Below are 16,781 nucleotides of genomic sequence, written 5' to 3'. Positions count from 1 at the left end.
GAACCAGACCTTCTGTTAAATGCTATCTAGGGTTATAGGCAGACCTCAGAACATCCTCTGACCCAACCAACTTCAGAAGCCCAGAGATTATTCATGACCTTGTGATTTTATTAGAAAATTAACAGGACACACAGGAGAAATGGGAGGCCATAACTTCCCAACAAAAGATGCAAACTAAAAGGTGCCAGGGAGGCCTCCTTGTGTGTAAATTGGGGAAAGAGGGGGGTTAACAAAGGCAGAGTCCAAATTTTCCCTTGCCATCTTCCAAAATTTGCTCCCCAAACCATGCCTGTCCCAAAAGAAGAGGACCATGAGGGGGTTGGGGAGGTGGCAGGTGGGGCTCACTCAGCCTCACTGAAGCGAGTCAGCATGGTCTTGTGCAGAGTTCCCTTGTATGACTCAGATGAGGCGATGTTGTAGGACCTGCCCCGAGAACCTAGGCCAGAGCCTCTCACCCTTGTCTGGGCCTGAGAAGACAAAAGAAAGGAGAAAGTGAGAAGAATACCCAGAGTCAGAAGGTCCAAACAGCTGATCACTAGGAATAACACAAGGAAAAAAAGAAAGAAGGAAAGAAAAAAGGTCTCACCTCAATGGGGGTGATGATACCCTGTTTCTTACGGCCTAGCCCACTGCCTTCCTTCCATCCCATGGCTTGCAGCATGCGATTACCAATGTTGTTACTACTCAGCCCCTCCTGAGCTGACTGTTCAAGGCCCCTACAACATGGGATTGAAGAGGAAAAGCAAAGTAAGGTAAGTGCCTCAACCTTGAATCCACCTTATCTAGCTCCAGTCACAACTCCAGCACTCACATGGAAGTGGCAGTCATGGTTCCAAATTTTCTTTTTTTAGGGTCTGGAGGCTCAGGAATGCCATATTTTTCACGGCGTTCTGCTGCTCGGTCCCGATATTTCATCTGTAGATAGGAGAAAATTTTCCAATGGACATAAGAACAAAAAGAGGGAATAAAGTTGGAAAAGACAATATGGGAAGAGTCTGACCTCCATGTCATTCTTCTCCAAGGCCTCTAGTTCATTCTCAGATAGGTTGGCACGTCGATGAATCTCTAGGTTTTGCTAGAAGAGGAATGTGATGACATTAGATCCATGATACAGATTTCCCTCAGATCTAACCATTCCAATTCATCTTGGATTTCTCATCTCCCATACCTTGTGTAGTCCAGAAAGTTGCTGGTGGCGGATTAGGGCCTCCTTACTAGGGAACTGGCGTCGGCAAAGAAGGCAAGCCAGTTTCTGCCAGTCTGTGAGCCTCTCCTCCTTTTCAGGATTCTGCTCAAGTTCCTCTTCACTGTCACTTTCCCCACTGTATGCAGCCACTAGTCCTCGTGGTGGACTCTATAGAGTAAGGACAACATCAATAGATAGTGAAAAGAGAAAGAATGGAAAAAATAAAACTACTAAATTTCATTCCTAAAAACCCAGGAACTCACCACATGCTCATCGCTGGTAAGCTTTGGGAGCTCCATGGTGGCAGGCTGTCTCTCAGCCAGTGCCCCCTAAAACAAGTAAGAGAGACAAGCTTATTTTTAGGCCACAAAGAGAAGAGGGAGAGCGATGTATTCATGTGCAAATTTACAGAGAAAGAAAGGAAAAGGCACCTTCTTCTCAAGGATGGCATAACCAGCATCAGCTGTAGCTGACTCACGCTGCTCATCCTCCCTTGGAGCACTAACAGGCTGGAAGCTATTTTTAAAGTTTTCCTTCTGCTTGTTGAGGCTTCGGGCCCAACGTTCCATGTCCTTAGCAATCTGAAAGAGTAGAGAGGAAAGAGCTGACAAGCTGTCAAACCACACACACTAAATGCCTCTAAAGTATTAAGCTGGAATAACCTATTTGTTCAATTTATTTGTCTGTCAATAATCTGCAGGCACTGTGTTAAACAGTCAGAATTAATTTTTTCTATTTATCCCCTCTCTGTGCTTTCATCTACTCATTCAAGAAACATTTATTAAACACTTGCCAGGGATCGGGCATAGTGCTAGATACTGGAGAAACAAAAGCAAATCAAACCTTAAGAAGGTTTCATTCTATTCAGGAAAATAATATTAACACCAATAAGAACAAGGAATGATAGAAATCTGTGATTTCACTAATGTAGGTCTGTACCTTCTCCGAGGTCCTAGAAAAAAGTTGTGACTTGCCCTGACCAAGGGCACACAGCCAAAGATAACCATTATATCACACTGTTTCTCAAGGAAACTATCAATTATTAAACTGTTAATACAATCTGTTATTGTTCATTCTTGTTTTTGTTTGTTTCTTTTCATTTATTTACACAATAAGTGAATTCACCTGTTGTGCAGTCTTAGTCTTATGCTTCTCCTTCTTCTCTTTGCCCTCCTTCAAGTTGATCCCTGTATCCTTGTGCCCCTCAGCTGCCTGCTCTACATCAGGCACATAGGTACGCCATTCTCCATCCCAGTACAAGTACTGCTGACTCTGGGCATTGTAATAATACTGTGGAAAAACAAAAATGTGACTAAGTTTCCTGGCCAAAACAATGTAACAAGACGAAGTATCAGGGTTAACTTAAGAACTCACTTGAGAGTTGGGGTCATAGTAAAGTCCAGTCTGAAGATCATAATAATAGCCTGAAGTCTCATCATACTGGTAGGTGGAAACATCAGGGACAGCTATAGAAAAAGAAAACAAGGAATAGTTCCAGGATCCTTTCCCCAATGGATCTTAGGCCTAAATGAGGAGGTAAGAGAAGAAGATGTACCCCCAGATAGTGAAGTTCTTAATAAATAAATAAATACTAGTTTAAATTAACTAAATGGGAGAGACTATGTCCCAAATCCCACAGTAACTCACAGTACTGGCCATAGGAATCCTGAACAGGGGTGCTGGTGACAGATGATGATTCAGAGCTCAGAAGCTCTGACTTCAAAATAGCAGGGGACACAATAGTGTATGACTGGGCCTAGAAAAGGGAAGACAGAATAGCACTATGTTCCTTCAAGTGAGATGCCTCCATCCCCTTCTCTTAACACCATCTCACCTGGCTATTGGCTGCTGTGCATGGGGTACTGTCCACCTCAGTACCTGGTTGTTGATAAACATTAGACTGGGCATGGTGGAAGGCATGAATGAGTGGCATAGAATCTACACCAAGTATGCTAGGTTCCAGGGAAGTTTCAGAGCCTGAGGAGAAAGATCATAAGAGTCAGAGCTAAGATTAGACTCATTCCCCTGCTTAAAGTTTAGTTCCACAAGAATTGCTCACCTTTTTCAGCCAGGTCCCCTTTGCTGCCTGTTATACCCAAAGTCTTGGCACTTTTAAGGTAGCTGCTATGGCCATGGAGGGTAGCTTCACTTCTCGGGCCACAATAACTCTCTTCATGCTGATAGTAGGTGTAGTCAGCCACTGGCTCTTCTGAAGCCATCCAGTTTCCTTCCCTGCCCTGAGATGTCTGTGGAATTGTGAGAAAAAAATAATGAGTACAGAGATAGAACTATATACCTGAAAAGAGATCTTTTCCTGTACCTTAATCTAAGACATGTATTTTTTGTTGTTGTTGGTCATTTCAGTCCTGTCCAACTCTTTGTGACCCTATTTGGGGTTTTCTGGGTAAAGATACTGAAATGGTTTGTCATTTCCTTCTTATACATACTTATATAACTATAAAGTATTCTTTAGAAGCAGCTAAGTTGTGCAGTACAAGTGCAGTCACTAGGCTTGACATGAGAAGTTTTGAATTAGAGTCAAGCTTCAAATATGTACTAGTTATGTCATCTTAGAAAGTCTTAGTACTATGGTTTTCGTATTGTTTTGTTTTGTTTTTTTAAAGTGAGGCAATTGGGGTTAAATGACTTGCCCAGGGTCACACAGCTAGTAAGTGTTAAGTGTCCGAGGCTGGATTTGAACTCAGGTACTACTGACTCCAGGGCCAGTGCTCTATCCACTGCATCACCTAGCTGTCCCTTGGTACTATGGTTTTAAATATAACATACATTTTTCTAAAATTAGGTTTCACATATAATCCTCTTTTTTTGTATGTTAAAATATTCAATATTTGATGTTTGTTAAGTTCATAATTCTTAATGTTAAAGATTGAGTGAAACTGTAAAATCAAAATTGTTTGAAACAATAGGAAATTGATATTAATAATTTGCAAATTGGGGGCAGCTAGGTGGCGCAGTAGATAGAGCACTGGCCCTGGAGTCAGGAGTACCTGAATTCAAATCCAGCCTCGGACACTTAACACTTACTAGCTGTGTGACCCTGGGCAAGTCACTTAACCCCAATTGCCTCACTAAAAAAAAAAAAAATTTGCAAATTAAAGCCATAATCATTTAGGGAATGGGTTCAAGTGATATGTTTATAATCATAATAAAAACTACTCCAAATCACTGGGGGAAAAAATGAAAATAAAAACATCTCTATGATTTCAGCAAATTGACAAAAATCACAAAAAAGTTAAAGCTGGATGGGTGATAGGAATACAGATGAATGAAGAAATGCTACAACCACTATTATAAGTTTAAAATTAGGCAAGAAAAAAATTAGTATTAGTGAAAACAGATGAAAGGGAAAGAAAGACCCAGGGAAATCAAGAGAGGGAAGAGAAGAAAAATTAAAAAGAGAAAGGCAAAGATTGGGTTCTGTAAACCACCAAGGAAGATAGGAAATTTCCTATAACTACCAGATATGACAAAATCAGAGGGAAAAGAAGATGGAGCAAAGATTCACCATAATAGTTGTTCACAAATACATAGTTTCAGGGCATACAAACATCACAATAAACCTATTAGAAGGAAACTGAATCACTAAGAGGAAAAATTACTTGTCCAAGCCTACACAGTGTCAGGAACATAATTTTAACCCAGATTCAAATATTTTTTTAGCTAAATCCATTCCCTTGATATTAAGTCTCAAATACACCCCACAGGCAGAACAAATACTCAACCTTGGTCACATAGAGAGAAAGAAAAAATTAGGCAAATAAGGCCATTAAGGCATATGGCAACATTTCCAGAAATCAAAGGATATACTTGGAAATGGGAAGGGAATGAGCCTCTGTTGGGCGAGGTACAGATGGTTCAGGGCTTGTACCTGTGAGATGGCCCACTGGGCAGCAGCAATTGCTGTACTGGCCACAGAAGCAGCATTGATACGATTCCCATCATTGGATGATATGTCCCTGAAAAGAGAATATGGGTATGCATGTAACATGGCTGTGATGGAAAAGATGGATGGGGTTAAAAAAATAATGACAGCTCTTACCTCTTGGAGCCTTTGGCAAATTCCACATTAATTGTCTTGCCATCAATAGTGAGGGGGGGGTGCAGAGCCTGGAGAATCTGAAGAAGTTGAGCAGCCTCCTTCAAAGAAGAGAAAGATAAAAAGAATGGTGAGGTCTGAACCAAGAACTTATGCTAAGCATGAGGGAAGGGAACAACAAAAGGAGAAGGATTGAAGAAGGGACCACCACCCCGGGAGGCCAAGGCCCATGGTCATCAGGCCCGGCCTCCCCCTGTGCCACTCTCACCACGATGGTAGATAGCTGGATGAAGGCAAAACCTCGATTCAGCTGTGTCTGTTTGTCTTTGATAACTCGAACATTGGAAGAGGACAGTACAGCATAGGGTGCCAGAGCCCCTAAGATTGAATCCATGGTGCTGTGAGGATTCAGGTTGCGTAGGATTAAGGCTATGGAAAATAAGGATAGTGCCATCAGAAAGCAGGAAAGGTTTCAACCAGCTGTGGTCAGGTCTCTTTCCCCAAATGGAAATCCCTCCCCAGGGACTTCACTCACTGTCATTCGCATTCTCAGAATTAGGCTCAGAGCCCTGGGCCAGAACCTGGGAAGCTAGTATACTCTGGGTCTGGTATGACTGGGGTAAAGGCAGCAGGCCTTGGCTCAGCTCCCTGCCACCCAAAGACATTGCCTGCTGGTCTAGCTGCATAACTACTGGTAGCTTCTGTTCAGCCTCTGAGAGGGAAAAAAGGATGAGAGGGAGGAATTACTGGAAGAAGCATAATAAACAAGCTCCCATGGCCGTTACCATTCCCAATCCTATAAAATCCCAAATGAATCACCCTTTGCCCAGAAGCTGACTTAACTTCTCACCTAACTTGGGCACACCACATTTGAAACACTTCTCCCGGCGTTTGAAATTCTGGACTCCACACTGTAAAGAAAGAATACATCAAACAAGAGTGAGAAATAAAAAAAATAAATAAGGAGGGGGGAGTTTACCAAATAGCAATAATAATATCTCCTTGCCGGATTTATTTACTATATAGAATGAGACACACATTTTTGGACAATATGGAAATTAACTTTGCTTGATTGGGCACATTTGTTTCAAGGATTTTTACTCTTTTTTTGAGTGTGGAGAAAGAATGATTTAATGATCAAAAAACAGATTTAATTTAAAAAATAAAATAAGGGGCAGCTAGGTGGTGCAGTGGATAGAGTACTGGCTCTGGAATCAGGAAGGCCTTAGTTCAAATCCAGCCTCAGACACTTGACACTTACTAGCTGTGTGACCCTGGGCAAGTCACTTAACTCCAATTGCCTCACCAATACACACAAAAAACCCTAATTAATTAATTAAAATAAAACAAAAGGGATTGATGGTCCTAAAGTTTATTTCTATTTTTGAAATTTCATTCACCCTTTTAATCTCTTCCTCTCCTAACAATTAATCACAGATAATTCTCTCCTGTTTCTTGTCTTCAAGGCCTTCCAGAGGCCTGCCCTCATCAAAGTACCCTCTTTTTTATTGCTTCCCTCACCTACTAATCTCCAAACAGAGGCTTAATGACCAGTTGTGAGGGGGACTCTTTTCAAAAAAAGAAAACTCAAATGGAGCAACAATCCCTAAAAACTTGAAGACAACCATAATATTCCCTTTTAAGTCTTGTTTTCCTTTTCTTTCTTTCTTTATTAAAACTTTTTTGACAATCATTTTCATTGCTTAGCTTGGTGATTCTGGTGAATTTGACAACTACTGTTCTGTCCTGGGCCTAGCGTACCTCAGAAATTTTCTGGAGTCCATCAAAGAACCTTCTCCTTGAGAAACTACACCAAAGGACAGAGACACCTCTTCGTTTCCTTTCCCTAGCACCTACATAAACTATTATTTTATTCTAATTTGATTTGTGTGCAAGAAGGTGCAATTCTTTAAAGAGGAATTTCTAAGAACCCCTATCCCAAACTCCTACCCCTACCTGTTTCCCCTATAACATATAACATATAGCTTATATTTGAAATCAGGTCTTCCTGACTCCAGGTCCCATAACACATATGGCAGAACTAGGAACATGGGAACATTTAGGTTTACTTTTAAGCAAAAACCTTATTTCACTTAAAGTTACCCTCAAGTACTTCCCCAGGTAATAAATGGTTCCCCTGCCCAGGTTCCCTTTACTAAAACTCTTTAAAGAAATGACTGTTGGAGTTCTTATAAAATAAATTCTTTTTCCAATATAATCTGAGTTAGGTTTGATAGTTTATGAAGCTTTTCCTCCACTGCTCCTCTTTCTCACCTTGTTGCAAAGCCAATCCTCATTAATTTTAGGCTTGGGATCACTGTAGTGCATGGAAACTTTCTGACCCAAGATGTTGAGGGAATGCTGTAGGAAGAAGTTAGTTACAGTAAATTCTGGGCTTAGAGGACTAATCTGACACACTCCTTGGTATATAAGGAAAGTGTGATCCATCAGCTGAATGAAAGACAAGGGACGAGAGAGGGAATATTATAGGGGGACCATATATCTGTCTAAGTATGAGCATACATTACTCTTATAAGCATCAGCATGTATATTGTCTAAACAGTAGCCCTCAAGCACACAAGTCATAAAGACTTGTGCTACTTACACATGGGATTAAGAAAGAAGTGGGAATATGGAAGGAAATGTTTTATATAACTGCACATGTATAACCCACATTTACGTACCACCTCAAGCAGAAAAAGAAAGAAAAGGCAATCATGATAAAAATGCTATGAAGTCTTATGTCCACAGCCTTGTTCTCCAGTTTTACACTAGTTTATTGTTACCATCAATTCTCTTAACTTTATTGCTTCTTGAATTGGAACCATGAGACAAGAGAGGTCAGAACTAGGAAGGCAATGACAAATATACTCCTTTTGACTTCTTCCTCTCTCCACTTCTAACAAGAGATGTTGGATGAAAGAATAAAAGCAATAGCCCTAAATGATGGTGTTAAGGGAATCAATAAAGGGTGTAAGGTCTCAGAGTCTGACATAGGAAGCAGAAATAAAGGGGAAAAGAGCTCAGTTTTGAATACTATGGAGAGCAAGTAGTTGCATTTATATAAACCACTCTTCATAAGCACTTAAGAAAGTACTATGAGGAGAGTAGGTTCAATTGCAGTAAAGCAACCTGATTGGTTTCCATCCATCGTGTAGCATCCTGCAAATGATTAAATTCAACGAAGGCGAAGCCCCGGCTCTGACCTGGAGATAGCATTCAGATACAAAAAAAGTGGGTTAGTTAACAGTTTTGTTCAACACATTGCTTTCCTTAAGATTTGAGTTTGGACATAAGAAAGAGGGAAGTGAGGATTAAATATGGGTCAATCTATAATCAATCAATCAACAATTGTGAAGTACCAAATATATCCCATGTACTGTGCTATAAGTGTCATAGATAAAAAGGGGGAAAATTAATAGTCCAGCTTATTTAGGAAAGATATAAAGAGACAGAACACTCGAGAGATTTGAGGCAGGGAAACCACTTGGTTAAAAGATAATCTATGTGAGAAATGAAGACATGAGGACCTAAACTAAAATGGTGCCTATGCGAGTAGTGAGAAGAAAAAGGACTGTGTCAGAGAGAAGAAAGGAGAAAACGTTCAAAAAAACAAACCAACCCATCAACAGAATGGGAGCTCTTTTTATTTCAGGAAGTCTCTGCTATCATTTGATTGTTTTCTACATTTTTTTTGTTTTAGTGAGGCAGTTGGGGTTAAGTGACTTGCGCAGGGTCACACAGCTAGTGTTAAGTGTCTGAGGCTGGATTTGAACTCAGGTATTCCTGACTCCAGGGCCAGTGCTCTATCCACTGTGCCACCTAGCTGCCCCGTTTTCTACATTTTTTATATTCAACTCAGACACACACAGACTAACTGAAAAAATCATAGCCATTCAACAGGATGGTTCATCAAAATTTGTAGATAAAAGATATAGCTGAAAGAAAGTAATGATGGTGACAGTAAAGGAAGATGACAGGGAAATCCATTTTAGATGTTCAAATTTTCTCTAGGACAGGGAAAGGAGAAACAGGTTCTTGGGGTCTAGGGGTAAGTTTGACTCACTCTGGCACTGTAGTTTCAACCAATTCCTTGACCCAGGTCTATTGTTTCCCCTTGATTTACCTAGACACAGTGGGTGAGTGACAGAACCTAACACAGAGGAGGTGGTGTGAGGATGAAATAAAATAATATTTGTAAAAAGCATTTAGCATAATGCATGACCTACAGTATGTGTGTGTGTGTGTGTGTGTGTGTGTGCGTGTGTATTATTGTCCTTTTACTTGAACTGGAAAGAATAAAAAGGAAATAAGTGAGAAAAAAATGACACCCCCCCCAATTTATCTGATCGACAGATGCATAGCTGGTAAAGAAATAGGAAGGAGTTCAAATCCAGTCTCAGACACTTGACACTTACTAGCTGTGTGATCCTGGGCAAGTCACTTAACCCTCACTGCCCAGCAAAAAAAGAAAAAGAAAAAAATAAGAGGAAAAAAGAAATAAGGAGAACAACAAGAAAAATGGGAAAAAATAATGGCAACAACCTACCAGATGATTTGTTTCGCATCAGACGTACTTCCCGAGCCTGGATCCCATGAGCCTGAAGTTGTACTCGGATCTACGAAGAGGAAGATAAGATGGGGGTGTTAGAAGAACTAGTCAAAAATCTGTTGTAGTGGAAGGTCTCACAAAAATCTCAGCAGGTAACTTCTGGGCAGAACAAATGGATTGTGGAGACATCCAGACCCAGAGCCCAATAGTCTTAATTACTGAAGTGCCCAAACCACTGGTCCTGCTTCCAGGACAACCCCCAAAGCCACAATCAAGGGAAGCAACCCTACTAGAGAAGGGACCCACCATCCCTGCCATTAATAACACCAACTGCCAACCAACTGTCACCAGTGGGCTGGTAAACCCCCAAAATGTTGGAAACAGTCATATACCCTCCCCCACCCCCCCACCCCCACCCCCACCCCTGCTACCTGGCCCCACAGCCATTGTCCAGGGGAGCAACACTTGTGGAGATTCGACCTGTCAACTGCCTCTGTAGGTGCTGCAGCCCCCGCCTCCTCAGCAGCAACAGCTACTAAAGACTCAGAAAAGAAATTTCTTGCCACCAAAGTCTTTGGCACTTTCAAATGGTTCAACATCAGAAATTGATTTTTTTTCATCAAAGGAAATTACATTGAAGAAGATGCATTACCATCTGCTTTGCCACTGTAAGGACCCCAGGGCCTTTCCATCTGACTTTGTAGCTGAAACCTCCTATACAAGTAGTCTCTATTTTTCAGAATGTGAGACTTGGGACAGTGTTGCCTTTCAAACTGTATTGCTAGGGGAAGTTAGGTGGCACAGTGGATAAAGCACTGGCCTTGGATTCAGGAGAACCTGAGTTCAAATCCAGCCTCAGACATTTGACACCTACTAGCTGTGTGACCTTGGGCAAGTCACTTAACCCTCAGTGCCCCCCCCCACACAAATTTTTTAAAATATAAGTGCAAACTGTATTGCTGCTATCTAGCACAGTGCCTTTTCTATTGTAAATTATAAATAAAAGCTTTTACGTTAATTTTCCCATTCATTCCTCTTACCTTGTAAGAATTTCCTAATTAGTCTCTAGTCAATCCCCTCTTCTAATTCATTCACTCAACAAGCACTTACTCAGTGCCTATTATGTGTCAGACCCCACGCACATAAAAACAAAAAAAATAATCCATTTACTCAGGAAGCCTATATTCTTTTGAAAAAAAAACATATAAAAAATAGATATATATTTGAGAGGTGTGAATTAGTATGTAGGGATCAAAATAGTTTTGATTTAGGAGGTGGCCATTGAGCCAAGAGAATGTACATTCCAGGCATGAGGTGTATATATATTGTATAAAGGCATAAAGATAGGAGAGCACATAGATTGAAGGAATAAGAAGTCATCTTTCTAAAGTGGTTTTATTCTTCCTTTTTGCTTTCTGGAATGATCCTGGCATCTAATGCCCTCCTGGCCAAAATAAAGAACTTTCTCTGACTTTCTCTTTTAATTAATTTTACTCATTTGAAGCTATAAAGGAAAATAGATTTAGGAAAACAATATCTATCTACAATAATGTAAATGAAAACTTGATCAAAACCAAGTTTTGCATAATTGTAATGTTCAATCTTGGCATAGGCACCAGAGCAGAGGATATATCTTCCTTTCCTTGGAGAGGCATTTAGTTTAGTTTTTTAACTTTTTAAATATGTACAAAGGGCATATTTATTTTTTGTCCAACAAGCCATTTTGTGACTGCAAGTGATTTCCATATACTCTTATCATATATGAGGTCACATAATCCATTCCTATCATCTCACAGATAAGGAAACTAGCAAAGAAAGATTTAGTGGCTTGCTTAAGGTCACAAGGTTTTTAAGGTCTTCCTTAGTCCAAGTTATACCTGTATGAGTAAAATTATAAAGTAGATATGACTGGTAACTTAGTATTATAAAGTGAGAAAAAGGAGTGGTAAAAATATCTTCAAGGTCATCTAAATTATTGGGCAGACGTTGGTATCCAAATACAGAGAAATGTGATGGTGAAGCAGGTTTATTAGAGGAAAAGTAATGACTAGAGTTTTCACTATTAAGTCCAGCTTCTCCTTTATATTGGAAGTATATTTCCAGCCATCAGCTGAACGTTTTTTGAATCCTAAAATAATAATCATCTTCCCAGGGCACAAGTCTCATCTTTAAAATATTCAATGGTTTCTTAATATTGATAAAAAATTTAAAAATACCAATCTATTGGCCAGGTATTTAATGTCTTCTACAATCTAACTCTAAACTACCTCTTCAGATTTTTCCTTTTTTTTACTCTAACTAACCTCCCCCAAACTCATAATTTTTTTTTTTTAAGTGAGGCAATTGGGGTTAAGTGACTTGTCCACGGTCACACAGCTATTAAGTGTGTGTTAATTGTCTGAGGCCGGATTTGAACTCAGGTACTCCTGACTCCAGGGCCTGTGCCTCTATCCACTGTGCCACCTAGCTGCCCCCAAACTCAAATTTCATCAATGCATTAGCACAACCATATTTTACGGCCTCTCCTTTTTTCCTTCGAACCTCTGCTCATTTCCCCACGTCCACATTTTTAGTGCTCCTTCCCAGTAAAATGCTCGCTGAAGTTATATTTGAATACTTAATGTCTATTAATTGAACTGAACTGATTTTAGGCCAAGGAAGATGTGTAGAAGTATAAACAAGGGTAGGAAGAACAAGGAGTAGAATTTTCAAAATAGTGAAAGATACATAAGATAGCATACCTATCTAAAGAAAATTCCTAAGAACCACAGAAAAGAAGAATTTTAGGGAAGAAAGGTAAAGGTAAAGACCAAGAAATTTATCCAGTCAGATTCCAGATGAAAGGACTGGTAGTATGCCCTAAATTAATGGCTAGAGATTATTCTCTATCCCTGTAAACAACAATCAGCAACACCAACATCAACATCTTCTTGTACTGATCCTACAAAAATAAATTCTACTGTGTACCCCATCCTTCCAAACCAGATTGGGCAAAAGGAAGCATTTGCTCCTTTTTTTCTATAGAACAACTCCAAAAATTCTCCACGACAATGGTACTTTACAGTTTGAGGAAATTTATATCTAAGGAGACAAATTAGACAAACATAATGTCCAACATCTCTCAGCTTCTCACAACTCAGTCACCCATTTTAGAATAAGCCCTTCCAATATGACCTAGAACAAACCCCAATATCACGTACGTCACTTTCAGTAGCTGCCTGTGGCAGCATCCTCAGCATGATGATGTTACTGGCCTTCTCTTCCTCCTCCCCTTGCTCTGTCCGATAATCCTGGTCCCGGTAGCCACAATCTCCAGGGAAACTAAGTGGCTCTATAGGACTATTCCGCTTGCGCAGTGTTTCAGAAATTGAAGAAACCTCATAAGAACCCTAAGTATAAGAAGGAAGAGACAAAGTAATCAGTTTATTTTGATGCTGGGTTCTTAAATGTGGTTGCAAAAAATAGGAAAAGAAAGCCCTGCTCAAATTTAAAGGTACAGACAAATCTAGAGCACAAATGGCTTTTTTCAGATTTGTGTAAGTTTTTAGACACAGCTCTACCTAATTCTTTTTGAAGGAAAGGTGTCAGGGGAGGATGATCCTAATCAAATAGAAGAAAGTTCAAACTGAAACAAGAATGGGTACTATCCCCTCTTCCCTTATTAGCACACTGTATCACAATACAACAGTACAACCTAGGCTTGTTCAACAAAATTTCCAGCAGGTTCTTCAGAGGCTTATTCCCTCCCAAAAGAAACAAGGATGTGTTGAGAGAGGACTTCTTCTTAACAGCAGAATTAAAAGAACAAACCTCCACTATTTTGGGATATATGGCCAGAGGAAAAAAGAGAAGACACTGAATTAAAAACCCAGAGACCAATACACTCTAGGCTCCCCAGAAAGCTGTGGTATAAATTCCTCAAGCACCTCCTAGAATTAGAAGGGTGAATAGGGAAACCTTAGAACCCGAGTTCAAATCCAGCCTCAGGTACTTAACACTTACTAGCTGTGTGACCCTGCGCAAGTCATTTAACCCCAATTGCCTCACCAATAAAACCCCCAAACAATTGACAGAGGGAAACCTTAGAGTAAAAGCCAAGGGAGAAAGAGAAGGGAGCAACTCCAACTCCACTCAAAAGCCAAAAAGAGGGCATGCAATATGGGTGATATTTTGATTTATGCAGGAACTGGATTTCAGTGAGACAGAACTAGCTGCACAATATAGTTATGGAAGGTCCTCCTAACAGCCAGAGTCAAATTCAGGAACAATAACAAAAGTCAGAATACTTTCCTCCTCATAGCACTACAAGGTAGATAAGAAGAGAAAGAAAACTAATGAGATATTTCTTAGCAATTACCTCTGCACTCTGCTCCTCAGATGAGTCATAATCATGTTTGAGTTCCTGGGTACTAAAGTAAGAACGGTAATCCATGTCCCGATAGTCATGGTCTCTCAGACTTCGGCTTTCTATTCCTTCATCTTGGGAGTACTCATAGGCACCATATCGGCCAGTCCTGTCTCCACGGCCACCTCTGGAGAGTAAGACACATGCAGGTCAGACATAATGACAGAGAGCTAAATGTTCTAGTCAAGAATCCACTGTAAAAAAATAAATAAATAAATAAAGAATCCACTACAGCTAACTTGTATTGAGGTAATTGTTAAACTTTCAATATGAGCATTTACAAATTAGGGCTTTATTATTTTGTTGGCTGTCTAGATTTAAGAAAGTTATGAAAAATGTCAATAATGCAGATAACTAAAAAGTAGTTAGGAAGGGAGGACACTAGGATTAGAGGGGTCAGGAAAAGCACCTTGAAAGAAAGAGGGATTCTTTAAGGTATAGATGAAAAGGGACTGCATACCAGTAAAGGCTATCATAAACACACATAAATGGAAGATGGAGTTTCTTTAGTAAGAATATCAAGAAAGTTGATTTGTCTGCATCTTAGTGTATAGGAAGAAGACTACAGAATTAATTTTTTTCCTTCTGTTGATTATGTACAATTTATTATAAATGTAAGGGCAGCTAGGTGGCCCAGTGGATAAAGCACAGGCCCTGGATTCAGGAGTACCTGAGTTCAAATCCAGCCTCAGACACTTCATACTTACTAGCTGTGTGACCCTGGGCAAGTCACTTAACCCCCACTGCCCCGAAAAAGAAAGGAAGAAAGAAAGAAAGAGAGAGAAAGAAAGAAAGAGAAAAAGAAAGAAAAGAAAAATGAAGGCTATTATAAATGTAGCTAGCTTGTTCATAGTTGTTTGCATGTTGTCTCCTCCATTAAACTGACAGTTTCTTGAGGAGTTTTTATTTTCTTTGTAATCCTAGTGCTCAGTATAGTACAGAATGTTTACTGACTTACCGTCGTTCATACTCCATATCTTGGGTACTCCTCCTGGGCCAATGGCTTCTCTTCACTTTCCAGAAATGACTACCACCACCCTTGCTTCCAGCACCATGTTCTGCCAGCCTGCACGATGTCTCCACTGGAGATCTTAATAAAAGAAATAAAATAAACTGAAGGGGATCAGAGTTGCTGTAAGAACAGACCAAAAATCATACATATAAGGCTTACTTACTTAGTATTAATATGTATGGGGGTGGCTAGGTGGCGCAGTGGATAAAGCACTGACCCTGGATCCAGGAGTTCCTGAGTTCAAATCCAGCCTCAGACACTTGACACTTACTGGCTGTGTGACCCTGGGCAAGTCACTTAACCCCCATTGCCCCGAAAAACAAACAAACAACAACAACAAAAAAAAAAATTAAAGAAAATATGTATGAAGGTTTTCCAAAGGTCAAAAAAAGAAGTTTTAGTAGACTGAAAATGGGCATTGAGTCCTAGGTTTTAATAATTTGGATAATGATTTAAAAAATATTAAATAACAATGCAGTGATGAATTTATGTGTCTACTGTATGAAAAACTAGCTTATTTTGGCTAACCTACTTGTTACATTTCAAGAGAGATAAAAAGAAGTAGAGGGGCAGCTAGGTGGCTCGGTGGATAGAGCACCAGCCCTGGAGTCAGGAGTACCTGAGTTCAAATCCGGCCTCAGACACTTAACACTTATTAGCTGTGTGACCCTGGGCAAGTCACTTAACCCCAATTGCCTCCCTTAAAAAAAAAGAAGAAGAAATAGAGAATGGAAAATAAGTTCTCTCAGATCATTCCAAGATGTTTTGCCAGAGATTGATTGTTCTTTTGGAGTCATATTGTGCAAGAACTAGTTGGTGAAAGTAGTATTGGCTGCTCAGTAATGTCTTAATGGAGATATGTTTATCTTTCTCAAATACCTCCAACCTATTCTTCTTTACCTTTGATCCCATCAGAACAGGCCATTAACTATATTAGATAAATTTTATCTGTCCCATGAAATAGCATGGTATTCTAAAAAGCATGCAGGAGTTATTTATGTCTTACCTATAGCATAACTCATTTGTGTACCCTAGGCATTTGTGTACCAAATTACTTTTCCTGAATTCACCAATCAAAAAGGTGGACTAGATGGTTAATTCTATATTAACAATACTTTCTAGTTTAATTTTTCCTTTCTGATCCTTTGATCAACCCAGATTTATTCTCTTCCTCTACCAATTTCCATATATTTATCAGACTGTCTCTTCCTTCTTTGAATATTAACTACTTGCTATTTAGTCTATCTTTGAGGGTCCAACTCATGTCTTTATTTTTTTTTTTAAGGAAGTTCTTCTTAGCTACGTAATTTCATTTTGACATTCCCTACTTTGAGTCACATAATCCTAAAAGCTGCTTTGTTATAAACTCCTTTGTTCTCCTAGTACAGTTGCTGTATTTTTTCTTCCTCTTTTTGTTTTTTAGGCTGAAATAACTACAGTATTTCAAAAAGTACCCCTTTTGAACCAAGTAAAACTGGTGTGTGATGTGATTTGTTATAATCAGTAAAGAGCTGAAATTACAAAATAGTTTTGACTTTGATTTTGCTACCATCTCCTAATTGTCTTTAG

At 39.6% G+C, this 16,781-nt stretch overlaps 1 protein-coding gene across 1 annotated transcript; it reads right to left on the bottom strand.

Moving 5' to 3' along the window:
• Positions 1-341: 341 nt before the first annotated feature.
• Positions 342-15,190, bottom strand: LOC122733689 (RNA-binding protein 10-like). The gene is made up of 23 exons (XM_043974302.1): positions 15,159-15,190; positions 14,153-14,327; positions 12,996-13,184; positions 9,793-9,862; positions 8,376-8,449; positions 7,518-7,604; positions 6,094-6,154; positions 5,779-5,955; positions 5,512-5,672; positions 5,247-5,344; positions 5,076-5,163; positions 3,246-3,432; positions 3,021-3,163; positions 2,834-2,942; positions 2,561-2,652; positions 2,312-2,476; positions 1,618-1,767; positions 1,450-1,515; positions 1,169-1,354; positions 1,001-1,075; positions 812-915; positions 587-716; positions 342-467 (listed from the first exon to the last, which is right to left on the bottom strand). The coding sequence occupies exons 1-23, from the start codon at positions 15,173-15,175 to the stop codon at positions 342-344; spliced, it is 2,730 nt and encodes a 909-aa protein (XP_043830237.1). The 5' UTR covers positions 15,176-15,190.
• Between the last annotated feature and the right edge of the window lie 1,591 nt (positions 15,191-16,781).

Source organism: Dromiciops gliroides, chromosome X (genome assembly GCF_019393635.1).
Source record: "Dromiciops gliroides isolate mDroGli1 chromosome X, mDroGli1.pri, whole genome shotgun sequence".
Lineage (NCBI taxonomy): Eukaryota > Metazoa > Chordata > Mammalia > Microbiotheria > Microbiotheriidae > Dromiciops > Dromiciops gliroides.
This window is presented reverse-complemented; position numbering and strand designations above follow the sequence as displayed.